The 13,357-nt window shown below is 39.2% G+C and overlaps 2 protein-coding genes across 3 annotated transcripts; both read right to left on the bottom strand.

Annotated features, from left to right (window-relative positions):
• Positions 1-1,059: 1,059 nt before the first annotated feature.
• On the bottom strand, positions 1,060-5,833 carry pglyrp6 (peptidoglycan recognition protein 6). Its single transcript, XM_083567158.1, has 5 exons — positions 5,685-5,833; positions 3,151-3,975; positions 2,555-2,765; positions 1,261-1,555; positions 1,060-1,144 (listed from the first exon to the last, which is right to left on the bottom strand). Exons 1-5 carry the CDS (start codon positions 5,746-5,748, stop codon positions 1,130-1,132), a joined length of 1,410 nt encoding a protein of 469 aa, XP_083423284.1. The 5' UTR covers positions 5,749-5,833; the 3' UTR covers positions 1,060-1,129.
• Positions 5,834-7,474: 1,641 nt separating this feature from the next.
• On the bottom strand, positions 7,475-13,009 carry ddx5 (DEAD (Asp-Glu-Ala-Asp) box helicase 5). Of its 2 annotated transcripts, none has more exons than XM_083566347.1 (13): positions 12,782-13,009; positions 12,020-12,206; positions 11,201-11,297; positions 10,984-11,117; positions 10,839-10,904; positions 10,616-10,757; positions 10,379-10,539; positions 10,100-10,272; positions 9,788-9,898; positions 9,646-9,707; positions 9,478-9,537; positions 8,394-8,615; positions 7,475-8,218 (listed from the first exon to the last, which is right to left on the bottom strand). In XM_083566347.1, exons 1-13 carry the CDS (start codon positions 12,820-12,822, stop codon positions 7,794-7,796), a joined length of 1,881 nt encoding a protein of 626 aa, XP_083422473.1. In that variant the 5' UTR covers positions 12,823-13,009; the 3' UTR covers positions 7,475-7,793. The 2 variants fall into 2 exon arrangements, with proteins under 2 accessions (XP_083422473.1, XP_083422474.1); XM_083566348.1 differs by having other exon boundaries at positions 8,381-8,615; positions 12,782-13,007.
• Positions 13,010-13,357: the final 348 nt, after the last annotated feature.

The raw sequence follows: 13,357 nt of genomic DNA, 5'->3' as shown, positions 1-13,357 counted from the left end.
AGCAACATGAGAGAGAATGTACAAGAAGGACAAGAGGCATTGGACATGGTCTAAATAAACAAGGCATTGAATCCAGTTTAAGTTGTTTACCCTTTGTGCTATTAATCATCATTCTCATCATTCTTCTTCCTCCAAACACGTTTAGTGGAATAATGACCCAAAAGTTCTATTTTGGTCTCATCTGACCACATGACTTTCTCCCATGACTCCTCTGGATCATCCAGATGGTCATGGGCAAACTTAAGACGTGCCTGGACATGTGCTGGTTTAAGCAGGGGAACCTTCCGTGCCATGCATGATTTCAAACCATGACGTCTTAGTGTATTACCAACAGTAACCTTGGAAACGGTGGTCCCAGCTCTTTTCAGGTCATTGACCAGCTCCTCCCGTGTAGTTCTGCGCTGATTTCTCACCTTTCTTAGGATCATTGAGACCCCACGAGGTGAGATCTTGCATGGAGCCCCAGTCCGAAGGCTATTGACAGCCATGTTTAGCTTCTTCCATTTTCTAATGATTGCTCCAACAGTGGACCTTTTTTCACCAAGCTGCTTGGCAATTTCCCCGTAGCCCTTTCCAGCCTTGTGGAGGTGTACAATTTTGTCTCTAGTGTCTTTGGACAGCTCTTTGGTCTTGGCCATGTTAGTAGTTGGATTCTTACTGATTGTATGGGGTGGACTGGTGTCTTTATGCAGCTAACGACCTCAAACAGGTGCATCTAATTTAGGATAATAAATGTAGTGGAGGTGGACATTTTAAAGGCAGACTAACAGGTCTTTGAGGGTCAGAATTCTAGCTGATAGACAGGTGTTCAAATACTTATTTGCAGCTGTATCATACAAATAAATAGTTTAAAAATCATATATTGTGATTTCTGAATTTTTTTTTTAGATTATGTCTCTCACAGTGGACATGAACCTACGATGACAATTTCAGACCCCTCCATGATTTTTAAGTGGGAGAACTTGCAAAATAGCAGGGTGTTCAAATACTTATTTTTTTTCTCACTGTATATTCCTGGACAGATTTTCAGAAAAGGTGATGACACAGTAGACCAAGGCAGTGTATATGATTTCTATTTATTGTGCAGATTTATTCTGTTTATTCTGCCATTGTCTTCTTCATGTCATCTTTACTGCAGAACCTCCTGTACAACACGAAGACACATGCAGACACAGATAGATCAATCTAGAAAATCTAAAATTTTTATGAAATAAACAGAGACACAATTTATAACTTGAGTTCTGTGACATTATCTTTTACCCTGAAGTGCTCCCATCCATTAATTTCACTGTAGAGGGCATCTCCAGGGCAGGAGGTGTTTACCAGCTGTCTGTGCCCATGTATGGTGAAGTTTGAGACCAGCTTCCCTCCATCTGTGGCACAGTTTGCCAGCTGTTCTCTCACTAGATCCATAGTGCGTTGGGAAGGGAGGCTGGACATGTAGTCTCCTATGAAGGACACGCCGTAGCCTTTAGAGTTGTGGTTTTTGGTGTGGGCACCCACCCAGAGCCAGCCACGGCCTTCATACACGTAGCCATCAGAACCCGCAACAAAGCTGAAGAGGCACAAAAAGAGTAGATTGGAAATATGGGACTATGTGACTGCTAAGTTAGAGGTAAATATAAACCAGAAATTGTAAAGAACCTTGGGACCGGTCTGCTTTTTATTTATAAGTATTAATAAGTGATCATCGTCAACTGTTTTACAGTTGACAATGTTATATATTTGCATACTAACATGATTTTAAAAGCATACTATTTTGACATTTTCATTTTTTAAAGTTGCTAATGTACTTGTGGGAATGTAGAATAATCTTTTTATTGTTGTACCATTACGTGTCAAATGATTGTGGAAAGATTGATGAGCCAGTGGACCATCTGAAATATTTTCAGTCTTATCATAAATATAGTTGATGGCATGCATTTACATTTAAAACACCACTGTTATTTTTGTTTTAATTACTAAATGATGGCCAAGGGTACACGGACACCATAAAACTCATATGTGCTCTTCTGTTCAGGTTTCCCCCTGAATGATAGAATGATTTGGAGGGAGATATTTGACCCTTTCTGAGATAAGAGCATTAGTGAGATCAGGTGCTCATGTAGGGTGAAAAGGCCTGGTGAATTGTAGCCATTCCGGTTTATCCCAAGGGTATTCCTTGGGGGTGAGGTCAGGGCTTTGTCCAGGCCACTCAAATTCTTTTACTCCAAACTTGGCAAATCATGTCTTCATGAGGCTTGTTTTATGCACAAGGGAACTGTCATGCTAGAATAGGTTTGGGCCTCCTAGTTCCAGTGAAGGGAAAATGTAATGTTACACCATACAAAGACATCCTATACAATTCAAGCTTTGAGGAAACAGTTTGGAAATGACCCACATATGGGTGTGATTATGAGATATATACAGATAGCTTTATAGTGTATATACAGCGGAAAAAAAAACATTTAGGATGTATGGTGAACCATGCCATGACTATGCTTCTTCTCTTATATTGTACTAACCATCTGTTCTTTTGCCAAATATTTTGAATATCAGTGGTTTCTGCTCATACCTGTATCCAATATCGTCCCAGCCACGATCATCCTGGTGGAAGCGCTGCATAGCCCTCATGTCTCGAGAGCACTGCTGGAAGGACAGACATGGCTGGGATGGCTCATAAGTGTGATGAATATATAGGAAAGATAAAGGCAGGGATAGCAGAGTGGGAGTGCCCCGATAAGGCTGAGCTTCCCACATGCAACGTGTAATGATGGCTGGACAGACTGAGAATAAGGCGGAGACATAATAGTTAATCTTATAATAGCATAATTGAAGTGACTTCATAATACAAGAGAAAATATATAATAAAATAGCTTCAAAAACTTGTGCTTACATCTAGCCTATATTATAACATGCTACTTTGTGCCCAAGTCTATTTCATACTTCAGTAAATAATTTCACTTGGACACTGTAGATTTGTAGAACATGTCGACTTTTATGCTGTAATTACAACAACTTTTCTGTACTCATTCTTTTCTGTTCTACAAATGTTTTAAAATGCTTTTAAATAACCTAGAGTCATTTAGACTAGAATGGATCAGCATTTGCATCAAATATTTCTATAGATCTAGGGTTAGTGACAATGTCAAATGTCATAAAGCAACATACCCATGTAACTGTGGACAAATTCATTCAGCCCTTCATCTATCTCCACCTTTAGTTTTTTCTTCTTCTGGGATTCATCCAACTTTTGATATCTATTCAGAGACCTAGCTAAATGCTTTTTCAGTGAAGCAATGCTGACAAGCTTTCTAAAGCTGCGTCTGCGAAGCTGGCTGATCAGAGCAGGTGCAGCATCGAGCCCTGAACTGTTCAACTGGTAGGTGTAGTACTGTTTCAGCAATGCGCTCAGTGTTAGCAGTTGTTTGTTAGGTTTAGCAACATGCCTCCCTAAAATCACTCCATCCATGCCTCCATTTATTAGAGAATCTGTAGCCAGGGAGGCCACACCAGAGAGAGTGAAGACCTTAGGTTCTGTCACATTGTCCCAACATCCGCCAGGGCCTAGATTTGATGAGGTGGAAGTTTTGTTAATGGAATGCTGAACGAATGAAAGAGCTAGGTTCTTAGTGAGGGAAAGAGGGTAGAGACCAGGGATACGCGGCCAGGAAGTGGACATCAAACCGGCTTCAAGGCCCAACAGAAGAGGAGTTAGAGCAACAGTGGTTCCATCTGCTGTGAGTACTACACCTTCTTCCACATTCTCCACCACCTGGTGTTTAAGAACGCTGGAGATGAACTCACTGAGTGTTGACTTTAATTGAAGACTCTGTGCATTACTGAGGGGACCAAGATAATGCTGAATAAATGGCGTATCAATGCCAACAGCTTTACGCAAACCCCTCAGCACCGCTAGAGGCCCAAGTCCAGGGTTGTCTGATTCAATAATCTCCACCACTTTAATGAAGTTGTCCATGTGCTTTGTGTAACGGTCTAACCAGAACAAAGAGCAGAGAAGAAATTAGTATTAGCATTGGTATAATAAAGTTGACAATATAATCCATTAGTTATTTTATAACCCCAAATATTAACTAAGTTAAATGAATTATATGATTCATTGACAAAGATTCTAATAATGACCTTGGCAATGTTTCGATCTCCACCTGTTTTGTGACCTTTGTGTCTATGCATTTTCTTATCTACCTTTAATTCGGGCTAAGGCAAACATCTACTGTTGTTTTAAGAAAACTATGTCCTGAAAGCAGTAAAAGAAATCTTAAGATGGTTTCAATTACTCCGCTTAAGACTGAAGAAATTGTATCACCTTTGCATTCATTCAACACAATGGGGAAATATCTATTTAATTACTCAGCAAAATATTTCTAATTACACCAACGCACTGGTGAATTGTTTATAACAGTATTTTGAAATTAGTGTTGACGACAAAGTATATAAATGCTTTCCTTCTAATAACTTATTTCTAAAGTAATAACTATTACCTCTATTACCTTATTAACTTGATTATTATTAACGCTAAGGTAATAAGTAGCAATACGATGGAGTCACAATGTAATGTAATTCTGATTAACTGATATTTAATACAGGAAAAAAACCCAGATTTATATGCTGATGTGTATAAAAGATTTATGGAAGAAGGCTTGGGAGTCTCGTGTGTTTTCTGCCATTATGGAGTCTTTAAGACAGTATTTTCAACGTTTTCCAGTAACAAAACAAGCTGCATTTTTGTGTCAGTAACACTAAGGCTGGTGCTGCAATGAAAATAATAAAAGAAACCTACATCCTACATGAATCCTAGAATAATGCTAAATATAACTATTATTCTATAAACAGTACAAGTGTTTTTCGATGCAATTCAAAATGTATAATGAGTGGTAATTTCTGTGTGATAAAACAATCGACTTTAAAACCAATTATCTTTGGGGTACATTGATAAAGTCACATTTCTTTAGCATTGAACATTTCCTGAGAAGCACTCTCTATATTTAATAAATTTTAAGACGCAAAAAAAATGCAGAAAGCTAAATATCTAAAAAATAAAAATTACAACTAGAGATTAATGAAATGGCTAAGCAGGCTAAACCAGAGAATACTTGGGGCAATAGACTGTAAAAAGGATAAAAACAATTTTTTTAAATGAATGAAAAAGAATGAAAAACAACCAGACTGACTGCTGGGAAAAACACACAGGTAAATTCCCCAATTTAAATATCATGGGGATAAACATAATAATGCTTGGAAGGGGTGAGATCATATCTCATCTCATGTATCAGACAATACATAGACACACATACACCACACACAAACACACACACACACACACACACACACACACGCATATATATATATATATATATATATATATATATATATATATATATATATATATATATATATATACATACATACATACATACATACACACACACACACACACACACACACACATATGTGTGTGTGTGTGTGTGTGTGTGTGTGTGTGTGTGTGTGTGTGTGTGTGTGTGTGTGTGGTGTATGTGTTGCTATGTATTGTCTGATTGTGTGTTTGCATGTTTAAAACATATCCTATTAAAATAGCAATACATTAATGTCATGTGATCGGATGCTGCAGATTTTGTATTTAGTAGGTTTGTTTTAAAAATTTTATAGAAAAATAAAAAAATGCCGACAATAAATTTACTTACCATCTGTGAAACATGTGACTACCAGCACACACACAAAAAACATCCATCTGAATTTCAAATCCATGAGTACGAACCTCTCAGAACACAACAGCTTTAAAAAAAAGAGAACAATACACTGCCTGCGGTATATATATGCTGCCTTTTATATCCACATCCCCTTGATATCCTGTTACATAAGAGTATATACTGATAGGGAAGCCACGTGAAACCGGATTCTGGCCACTGAAATCATGGGAAAATGCCATGTGCAAAATGGGCCCTTCCAGCTTAAACATTAAACTCCCACAATATTTATTTTCCACTCATAAAAAATAAGCCTAAAATTTATTTTCCTTAGCCTAGCATGAGAACATCAACAGCACTGCAGTGAGTATTTATTAACCAGTCTGCCAGAATGTCATTCTACAGTAGTTTTATTATGTGGTACCACTAAATCATTCAAATGCCACAGCATTGTTCCATGTCTGAAGATGGAGGGAACCTATAGATGTACATACAGGAAATCCCACCAATTCAGGATTACAAGGACACGATGTATACGAGTAAGAGTACTGATTCATTCAATAATTTGATTCAACAACCTGAACTAGAAAATAAGGCATGGAGTGTTTCTTTCCACCAAGCAGGAGCAAAGCCCAAACCCAAGTGCTTAAACAAGTGGAATCATGCAGCATTCATCACTGGGAGGTTTTCAACAAGTCAACAGAGGAAAAAATTAATTAGAACTGCCCTATCTTCTTTTTTTTAAGCATTCACATTTGATTTGTGTAGTTGTACAGTGTATTGAAGACATAGGCAATTATTTTTACTAGTGATTAGACATTACAGGCACTACAACAGGTGGTGGTTGTGTGTGTGTGTGTGTGTTGGGTGGATTAAAGCTGCATTAAACTTGCTGAAATATTCACAAAAGTATTAAACACTAACTTGCTGCACAGCCATATGATTTTTAAGGGAAAGGTGCTGAAGCTGTGTGAACAGCCCTGGATAGGAAGTAGGAAACCCCAGTATGGACTATACACAAAGTCAGTATTAGTTCCAGTTCTGCAAGCTGGTAAAAATCAGACTGGACATTCCAGTTATAAAATTAGAAATGTAGTTTTAATAATATAAACAACAGAACTGTGAAAACATTTTTGTTAACCCTGTGAAGCTTGACATATGAAATAATTACCACAAAATTCTATTTTGTGGACAAGTTTGAGTGTATTCCACAGGTTTTTGTTTATACCAGTTGTGCAGAGTTCTCAGAAATTGTGTGCGTGTGTGTGTATATATATAAAATATATATAAAATGATATAGACCTAAAAAAAATCTGAATACTTCATAGAACAAAAAAAAAAAAAAATTGTTAGTGAATTGTTGTCCTTCTGGAAAGTATGTTAATTAACTGTACATGTACTTAATACTTGGTAGGGGGCTCCTTTTGCTTTTACTGCTTAAATTTGGCATGGCATGTAGGGGATCAGTCTGTGGCACTGCTGAGGTGGCATGGAAGCCCAGGTTTTTTTTTACCAGTGGCCTTCAGTTTACGATACAAGTTTCGCTTTTTGTATTGCATTACTAAAATAAAATAATTTTGATATTGAAATACACCTGTATGATACTTAGCATGTGCCAGAAACTTGCCATCTTTTTCCCAGTGGTCAATTATAATACACACTTGGCAACATTTACCAAGCTCAAAGAACAAAATAAACATTCCAAAAATTTTTTTTATTTGGTAATAAGTCTTAAAGAAAATCACTTTTTTAAAATAAAACATGGAAAGAAAAAAAATAAGACAATGTGGGGTTTTATGTTCTTTATTTAAGGGCCATGTAATGGCCCAGATATCTTTACAGGTGTAAAGTTATAAATGTTTGAAACTTGTACAAAAAAAAGTAGTGAAAAGTATGAGCATAATGGAATATATATTTATATATATATAAAAAAAAAAAAAATCCCCAAAAAAAGTGCATCTTCACTACTGCAGACTTCAAGACATGAAGATGGAAAACCAGTCATAAATTTTTACAGGGAGGAACATTAACAGTCATAACATGAAATATAGAAGTTACGCAAGGCAATAAATTATACTGTGCATTTGCAGGTGTGCACAAATTTATCTAGGGGAAGTTAGGAGGGGGCATGGAAAAGGGCATCATGGGTTGCATGGACTGCTGCTGAGGGGTGAAGGGAAACTGTGCATTGTGATTTACACCATTCTGAGCAGCTCCCTGGCTCGCACCTTGGAACGGTTTGTTCTGAAAACCCTGATTACTGAAGCTACCAGCCTGATTGCTATTAAAGCTGGACTGTCCATTGTATGCCCCATTAAAGCCATTACTGCTGGTTCCAATGTAATTGCTGGCCCCATTACTGTATGTTGCCCCATTCTGTGTCTGGCTACTGAAGGGTTTCTTTGGTCCACTGTCGTAACTGCGGTCGCTGCTGTGACTGTCTTTGCTGTAGTTATAATCCCGTCTGCCTCCGGAGTAACGATCCCTGCGATCATCTCTATACCCGCCACCTCTCCCGCCCCTTGAACGACCTGCAGAAGAAAAGTTACATTTAAAAATACATGTGAGACAGTCCTTATTTTTTTTATTGTTTGTATAAAACTTGCGTTGAACTGTCTTAAAATTGCTACACTGAAGACTTAGTGGAAAAAAATAAATGTGGCTGCAGAAGAGCCACAGTTCCTGTATCTCACCAATTGGATTTACCTCCTCTGTCTTCTGCCATCTGGATGAGTTTTGGATTGATGGCCTGGTTGGCTTCACGGAGGACAGACACAAGGTCTTGTGCCTGCTTAAAGTTGTTGGGCGTGAAGAAAGTGTACGCTGTTCCGGTTTTCTGGCTCCGGGCTGTGCGGCCAATGCGGTGGATGTAGTCCTCGGAGTTGTTGGGATAATCGAAATTAATTACAAACTTGACATCCTCGACATCTGTGGAAATCATTGTGATGCAGTGTGGTGGAAAGGGAGCAAAGTATGCACACCACCACAGCAAAGAGACATTAATATATAAATCAACATGGAGGTAATAAGCAAATTAAAAAGATAACGCTAAATTATCAAGCAGCCAAGCAAAACACGCCTCATTGTCCCATGAATCTCTCCGGCTGAGTCTTGAAGCAACTACACTGCTCCCCCTACAGGTTTAACTGAATCAAGTGCTGGGTCTTGCTCAGACAGATGCAAAGACATCCTAAAGTCCAAGTGTTACATCTTGCTTGAATCAAGCCATTAAAAACTCAGATTTGACCATATTAGTCAAGACAGTCTTTACAAATCAATCAGCAGTCACTTGACAAGGTCTCTCTTTGGCAGGACTCGACATGATCGAAGCCAGAACAGGAGGGAACTCCTCAGCTAGCCTGGGAATCACATTCAGTACAGAGGCATGCACATAACCAACAGCTGCTCTCGTTTCAAAAGGCCAAATAGTGTGGAAGTGGCCCCATTGAGTGAGACCTCAAAGTATTTCCACAATGGCAGCTGAAGATATGCTAGAGGAGTCACCGGAGCTATCCCACAATGCCGTGCTCCTCGGTGGCCGGCCAGCACACCAAGGACACGAAAACTCCGACACCTCTGTACACGATTTGATTGGCTGGCAGAAAAGGCAGAACTCCAGCAAAGGAGCTCCAGACCCCTCCGGAGACTCTGGACACGTCATGCCAAGGTCCTGCCTCCAAGACTGCACCTTTAGGTGAAGGATAACTCGGAGAGAGGGACAGCAGTTTAAAATCTCCATGAAAACTACTAAAATGTATTACAAATCATTGAGTAACAAAAACATACGTACCCAGACCTCTCGATGCCACATCAGTAGCAACGAGAATGGGTGCTTTGCCAAACTTGAATTCTACGGAAACGGGGAGAAAAAAATTAATAACTCGGCAACTAAACCCAATGACATACACACATCACGTCATATGTAAAAGGCGATTAAGTAAAATTAAATTTTTCATACCATTGAGCACCCAGTCTCTCTCCTGCTGGCTTTTGTCTCCATGTATACCCATTGCAGGCCATCTAAAACAAAATTCAAAATGTTGAGTGCTTAATGGAAACCACATACAGAATGATACTCTGACAAGTGAATGGATACTTACCCATCCCTGCGCATCCTTCTTGTAAGGTCATCACACCGCCTCTTAGTTTCCACAAAAATGATGGTCTTGTTCTCTTTCTCGCTCATGATCTCCTCTAGAAGGCGGAGCAACCTGAAAGAACATGGGTGGTTTATAAAGCAGCTCTTCGAAATCAAGAAAATCCAGAGCTCTCCAAAACCTCCGACTTTACATTTTTCACAAGCTTAACACACGACGGCAAACAGGTCCTAATGACTTACTGCTCTAAGGGAAATGCTTCACTAAAAGCGAACAAATGTTGAAAAAATAAAAAGAATAAAATGGCACACTCACTTGTCCTCTTTCTCTCCATCATTGCATACATCGACTATCTGTAGGATGTTGTGGTTGGCACTGAGCTGCAGAGCTCCCACATTGATCTGGACGTAATCTTTCAAGAAGTCCTCAGCCAGCTGACGCACCTCTTTGGGCCAGGTAGCGCTCCACATCAGAGTCTGTCTGTCCGGCTGTGAAAAGCACAAGAGATACATTGTAGAACAAGCATTTTCCTTTTAGCCAACAAAAGGAGCTTGATTACAATAGAGCCAATGCTGAAGTATACAAAAATCATACCCTGATCTGGTCGACAATTTTGCGGATTTGAGGTTCAAAGCCCATATCCAACATTCTATCAGCCTCATCCAGCACCAGATACGTGCACCTGCGCAGATTTGTCTTTCCGGCTTCCAGGAAGTCAATAAGCCTTCCTGGAGTAGCAATGCAGATCTCGACCCCTGAAAAACATTACAGGAGGTGAACACAGAACCAGGTGCAACAGTTTTATGTATTAAAAAGATGCAGTAAACATACCTCTCTCCAGGTCACGAATCTGTGGTCCTTTGGGAGCGCCTCCATAGATGCAGGTGGACTTGAGACGAGAAGCTTTGCCGTATTCTGCTGCGACCTGCTGGACTTGTTGGGCTAACTCACGAGTGGGAGCCAACACCAGGCACTGAGGAACAGACCACAGCTTAGCATCTCAACCAGAAAGGCAAAAATATGAGATCAAAAGAATGATCAAACCATCACTTACGATTGGTCCGTCACCACGCTCCAGGAATGCTTGGTGGTTTATGTGCACAATAGCAGGGAGCAAATACTGGGGGAAAAAAAATAAATAAAAAATGAACACCACATACTTACAACACGGCAATCAGTTAGCACGAGTTCTTTCTTACCGAAAGAGTTTTCCCAGAGCCAGTTTGGGCAATGCCAACCATGTCTTTACCACTTAGTGCCAGTGGCCACCCCTGAGATTGGATCGGAGTTGGTTCGGTCCAGTTCTGTTTATTAATCACGTCCATGACATAGGCTGCAAACAAAAGCAAATCTAAATAAATCGAGAACAATGTGCGTTACGGCACTCTTATTTAAAGGGCAGTGTGTTCAACTTACATGGGAAGTTTGCTTCATGGAATCTAATTGTCGGTTTGGGGCAGTCTCTCCCTTTGACTGTGATCTCTTTGCTCCTCCTGTACTGTTCGACTTCTTGCTATAAGTAGTAAAGCAGAATGATGAGTTCTGGGTGACCATAACAGCAGCAATAAAATAAAAATAGAAGTCAGTCAACTATGCCTGTCCATGGGCATGCCAGGACACCGATTTCTTATTAAATTGACAATAATAGTACTATTAATAATAGTAATTGACAAACTTCTTTTTCTTGCTCTGCCAACACAATGTTTTTTAAACTGTGCTGTTATAAGGGTCAAAGCACAGGGTCAACCATGACATAGCATCCCTGAGAGAGGGACTCTTAAGGGCCCAACAGTGGCCCCTCAGACCTTCAGATCAATAACCTCAGAACCATAATCAGAGCTGAATTCAGAAAGTTACTTCTGCTTCATTGACTGTACTGTAAATGTGTAAAATGTCAAATAGGGGTTATTTGATTTGACTGAACCGTGTGGAAATGATCTCTGTATAATGATCTGTATATTATATTCATAGTACATGTATATTCACCTGTATATTATGTTAATGGTACACATACATGTGTAAAATACTGTTTATAATCCTATAATACCATTCTATTTAATTTATGTAAATCATGTAAACACTATATCCTGCACTCTGGTTAGACCCAACTGCATTTCGTTGCTTTGTACTTGTGTAATGACAATACAGTTTAATCTAATCTAAAATGAAGATCGAATGAGATTTCTCACAATCACCGCAAAAGAACTGCACCAATTTTTCCCTTGATGCGCTTACCGACGACATGTGCGCTACATCCGGGTTTTCTTGGTAGAAGTTCTTCTCGAATTTGGGCAGCTCGTCCAGGTTCCAGTGTTTCTTGCGCAGTCTGTCTCCGGGACTGCCGAACTTCTTCCCGGAAGGTGGACCATTTCGACTCCCACCAAACCGCGGAGGGCCGCTGCTGTAACTGTTGCCATAACCCCTGTATAACACAATCACGAACCATTAATAAGCTTCATTAGAACAAATAATCAAGCATGACAATCACTTGAAAAACGGATGAAAATAGGTAAAAAAGATGAAGCCCGGTGAAAATAGTGCTCATGGTCTGAGTCACGCTTTAAAAACCCGCTGCCATTTTACCAGCAGGGAAACAAAGAAAAAGCCGGCCGGCATTTTGTATTAGCAGCAACGCCATCAGCCACATGGTGAGGCCTACAAACATTTCTTATAAAAATACAAGCGACGAGCAACAGATCTGAATCAAAACATTTAATATGAGCAGAAGTCGCCACATTTACACGATCAATCAAGTCTGACCGTATAACCGAAAATTATAATTATTTTAATTGTTAGCTTTCACGGTTATGAAACTAACTTTATATAATCTAAATAGGACCTAAAACATATATCCTATTTGGGATTTCACCGTTACTTAAACGCAAGTTTGTAAAGATAAAACCGATACATTTTTATAAATAATCGTTTTTTTTTTAAAAAAGAAATGAGGCCGCCATGCCGGTGAACCAGCATCCGAGCGGGGAGAGAAAATCTTACCTTCGGTCGCGGTTTTGGTCTCTGTCAGAATATCCGGGCATTTTTTAACGAACGAGGTTAACAAACGAATACTCTAATAAATAAAAAAAAATACAATAAAATATGACTATGGACCTAATTTGATGCCTCACTCCTTCCTGGATCAGCAGTGATGGCGTCTTCAATGCCGGCGGTAACGCGCCCTCGACCGAGTTTTATACCAACCGGAAATGACATCTTGGAAAATACGTCACTTTCATTCACGCGCCTTGGATTACTTCCTGCTTTAGGAAACCCCACCCCCTGTCCGTCTTACGAACACATTTCACCGACATGTTTAATGCGTTCTTATAGAAGTGTTATCATTCATCAATATTATTGACTCATGTTTCATTATTTAGAAATAACTTTAATACAAAATATAGACCATCAACTGACGTTTATTTATCTGGAAAAAAAAGGAACCCTTAAAGTTTCATCATGCTGAGACTGAATAACAAGTAAAAATCAGGAAGTGTATAACCCTTCTTTTAAACACTAGCAGTTATTTATCTATCTATCTATCTATCTATCTATCTATCTATCTATCTATCTATC

This window comes from Silurus aristotelis, assembly GCF_946808225.1.
Source record: "Silurus aristotelis genome assembly, chromosome: 17".
Lineage (NCBI taxonomy): Eukaryota > Metazoa > Chordata > Actinopteri > Siluriformes > Siluridae > Silurus > Silurus aristotelis.
The sequence above is the reverse complement of the archived record's forward strand: the minus strand, read 5'-3'. Positions and strand labels throughout refer to the sequence as shown.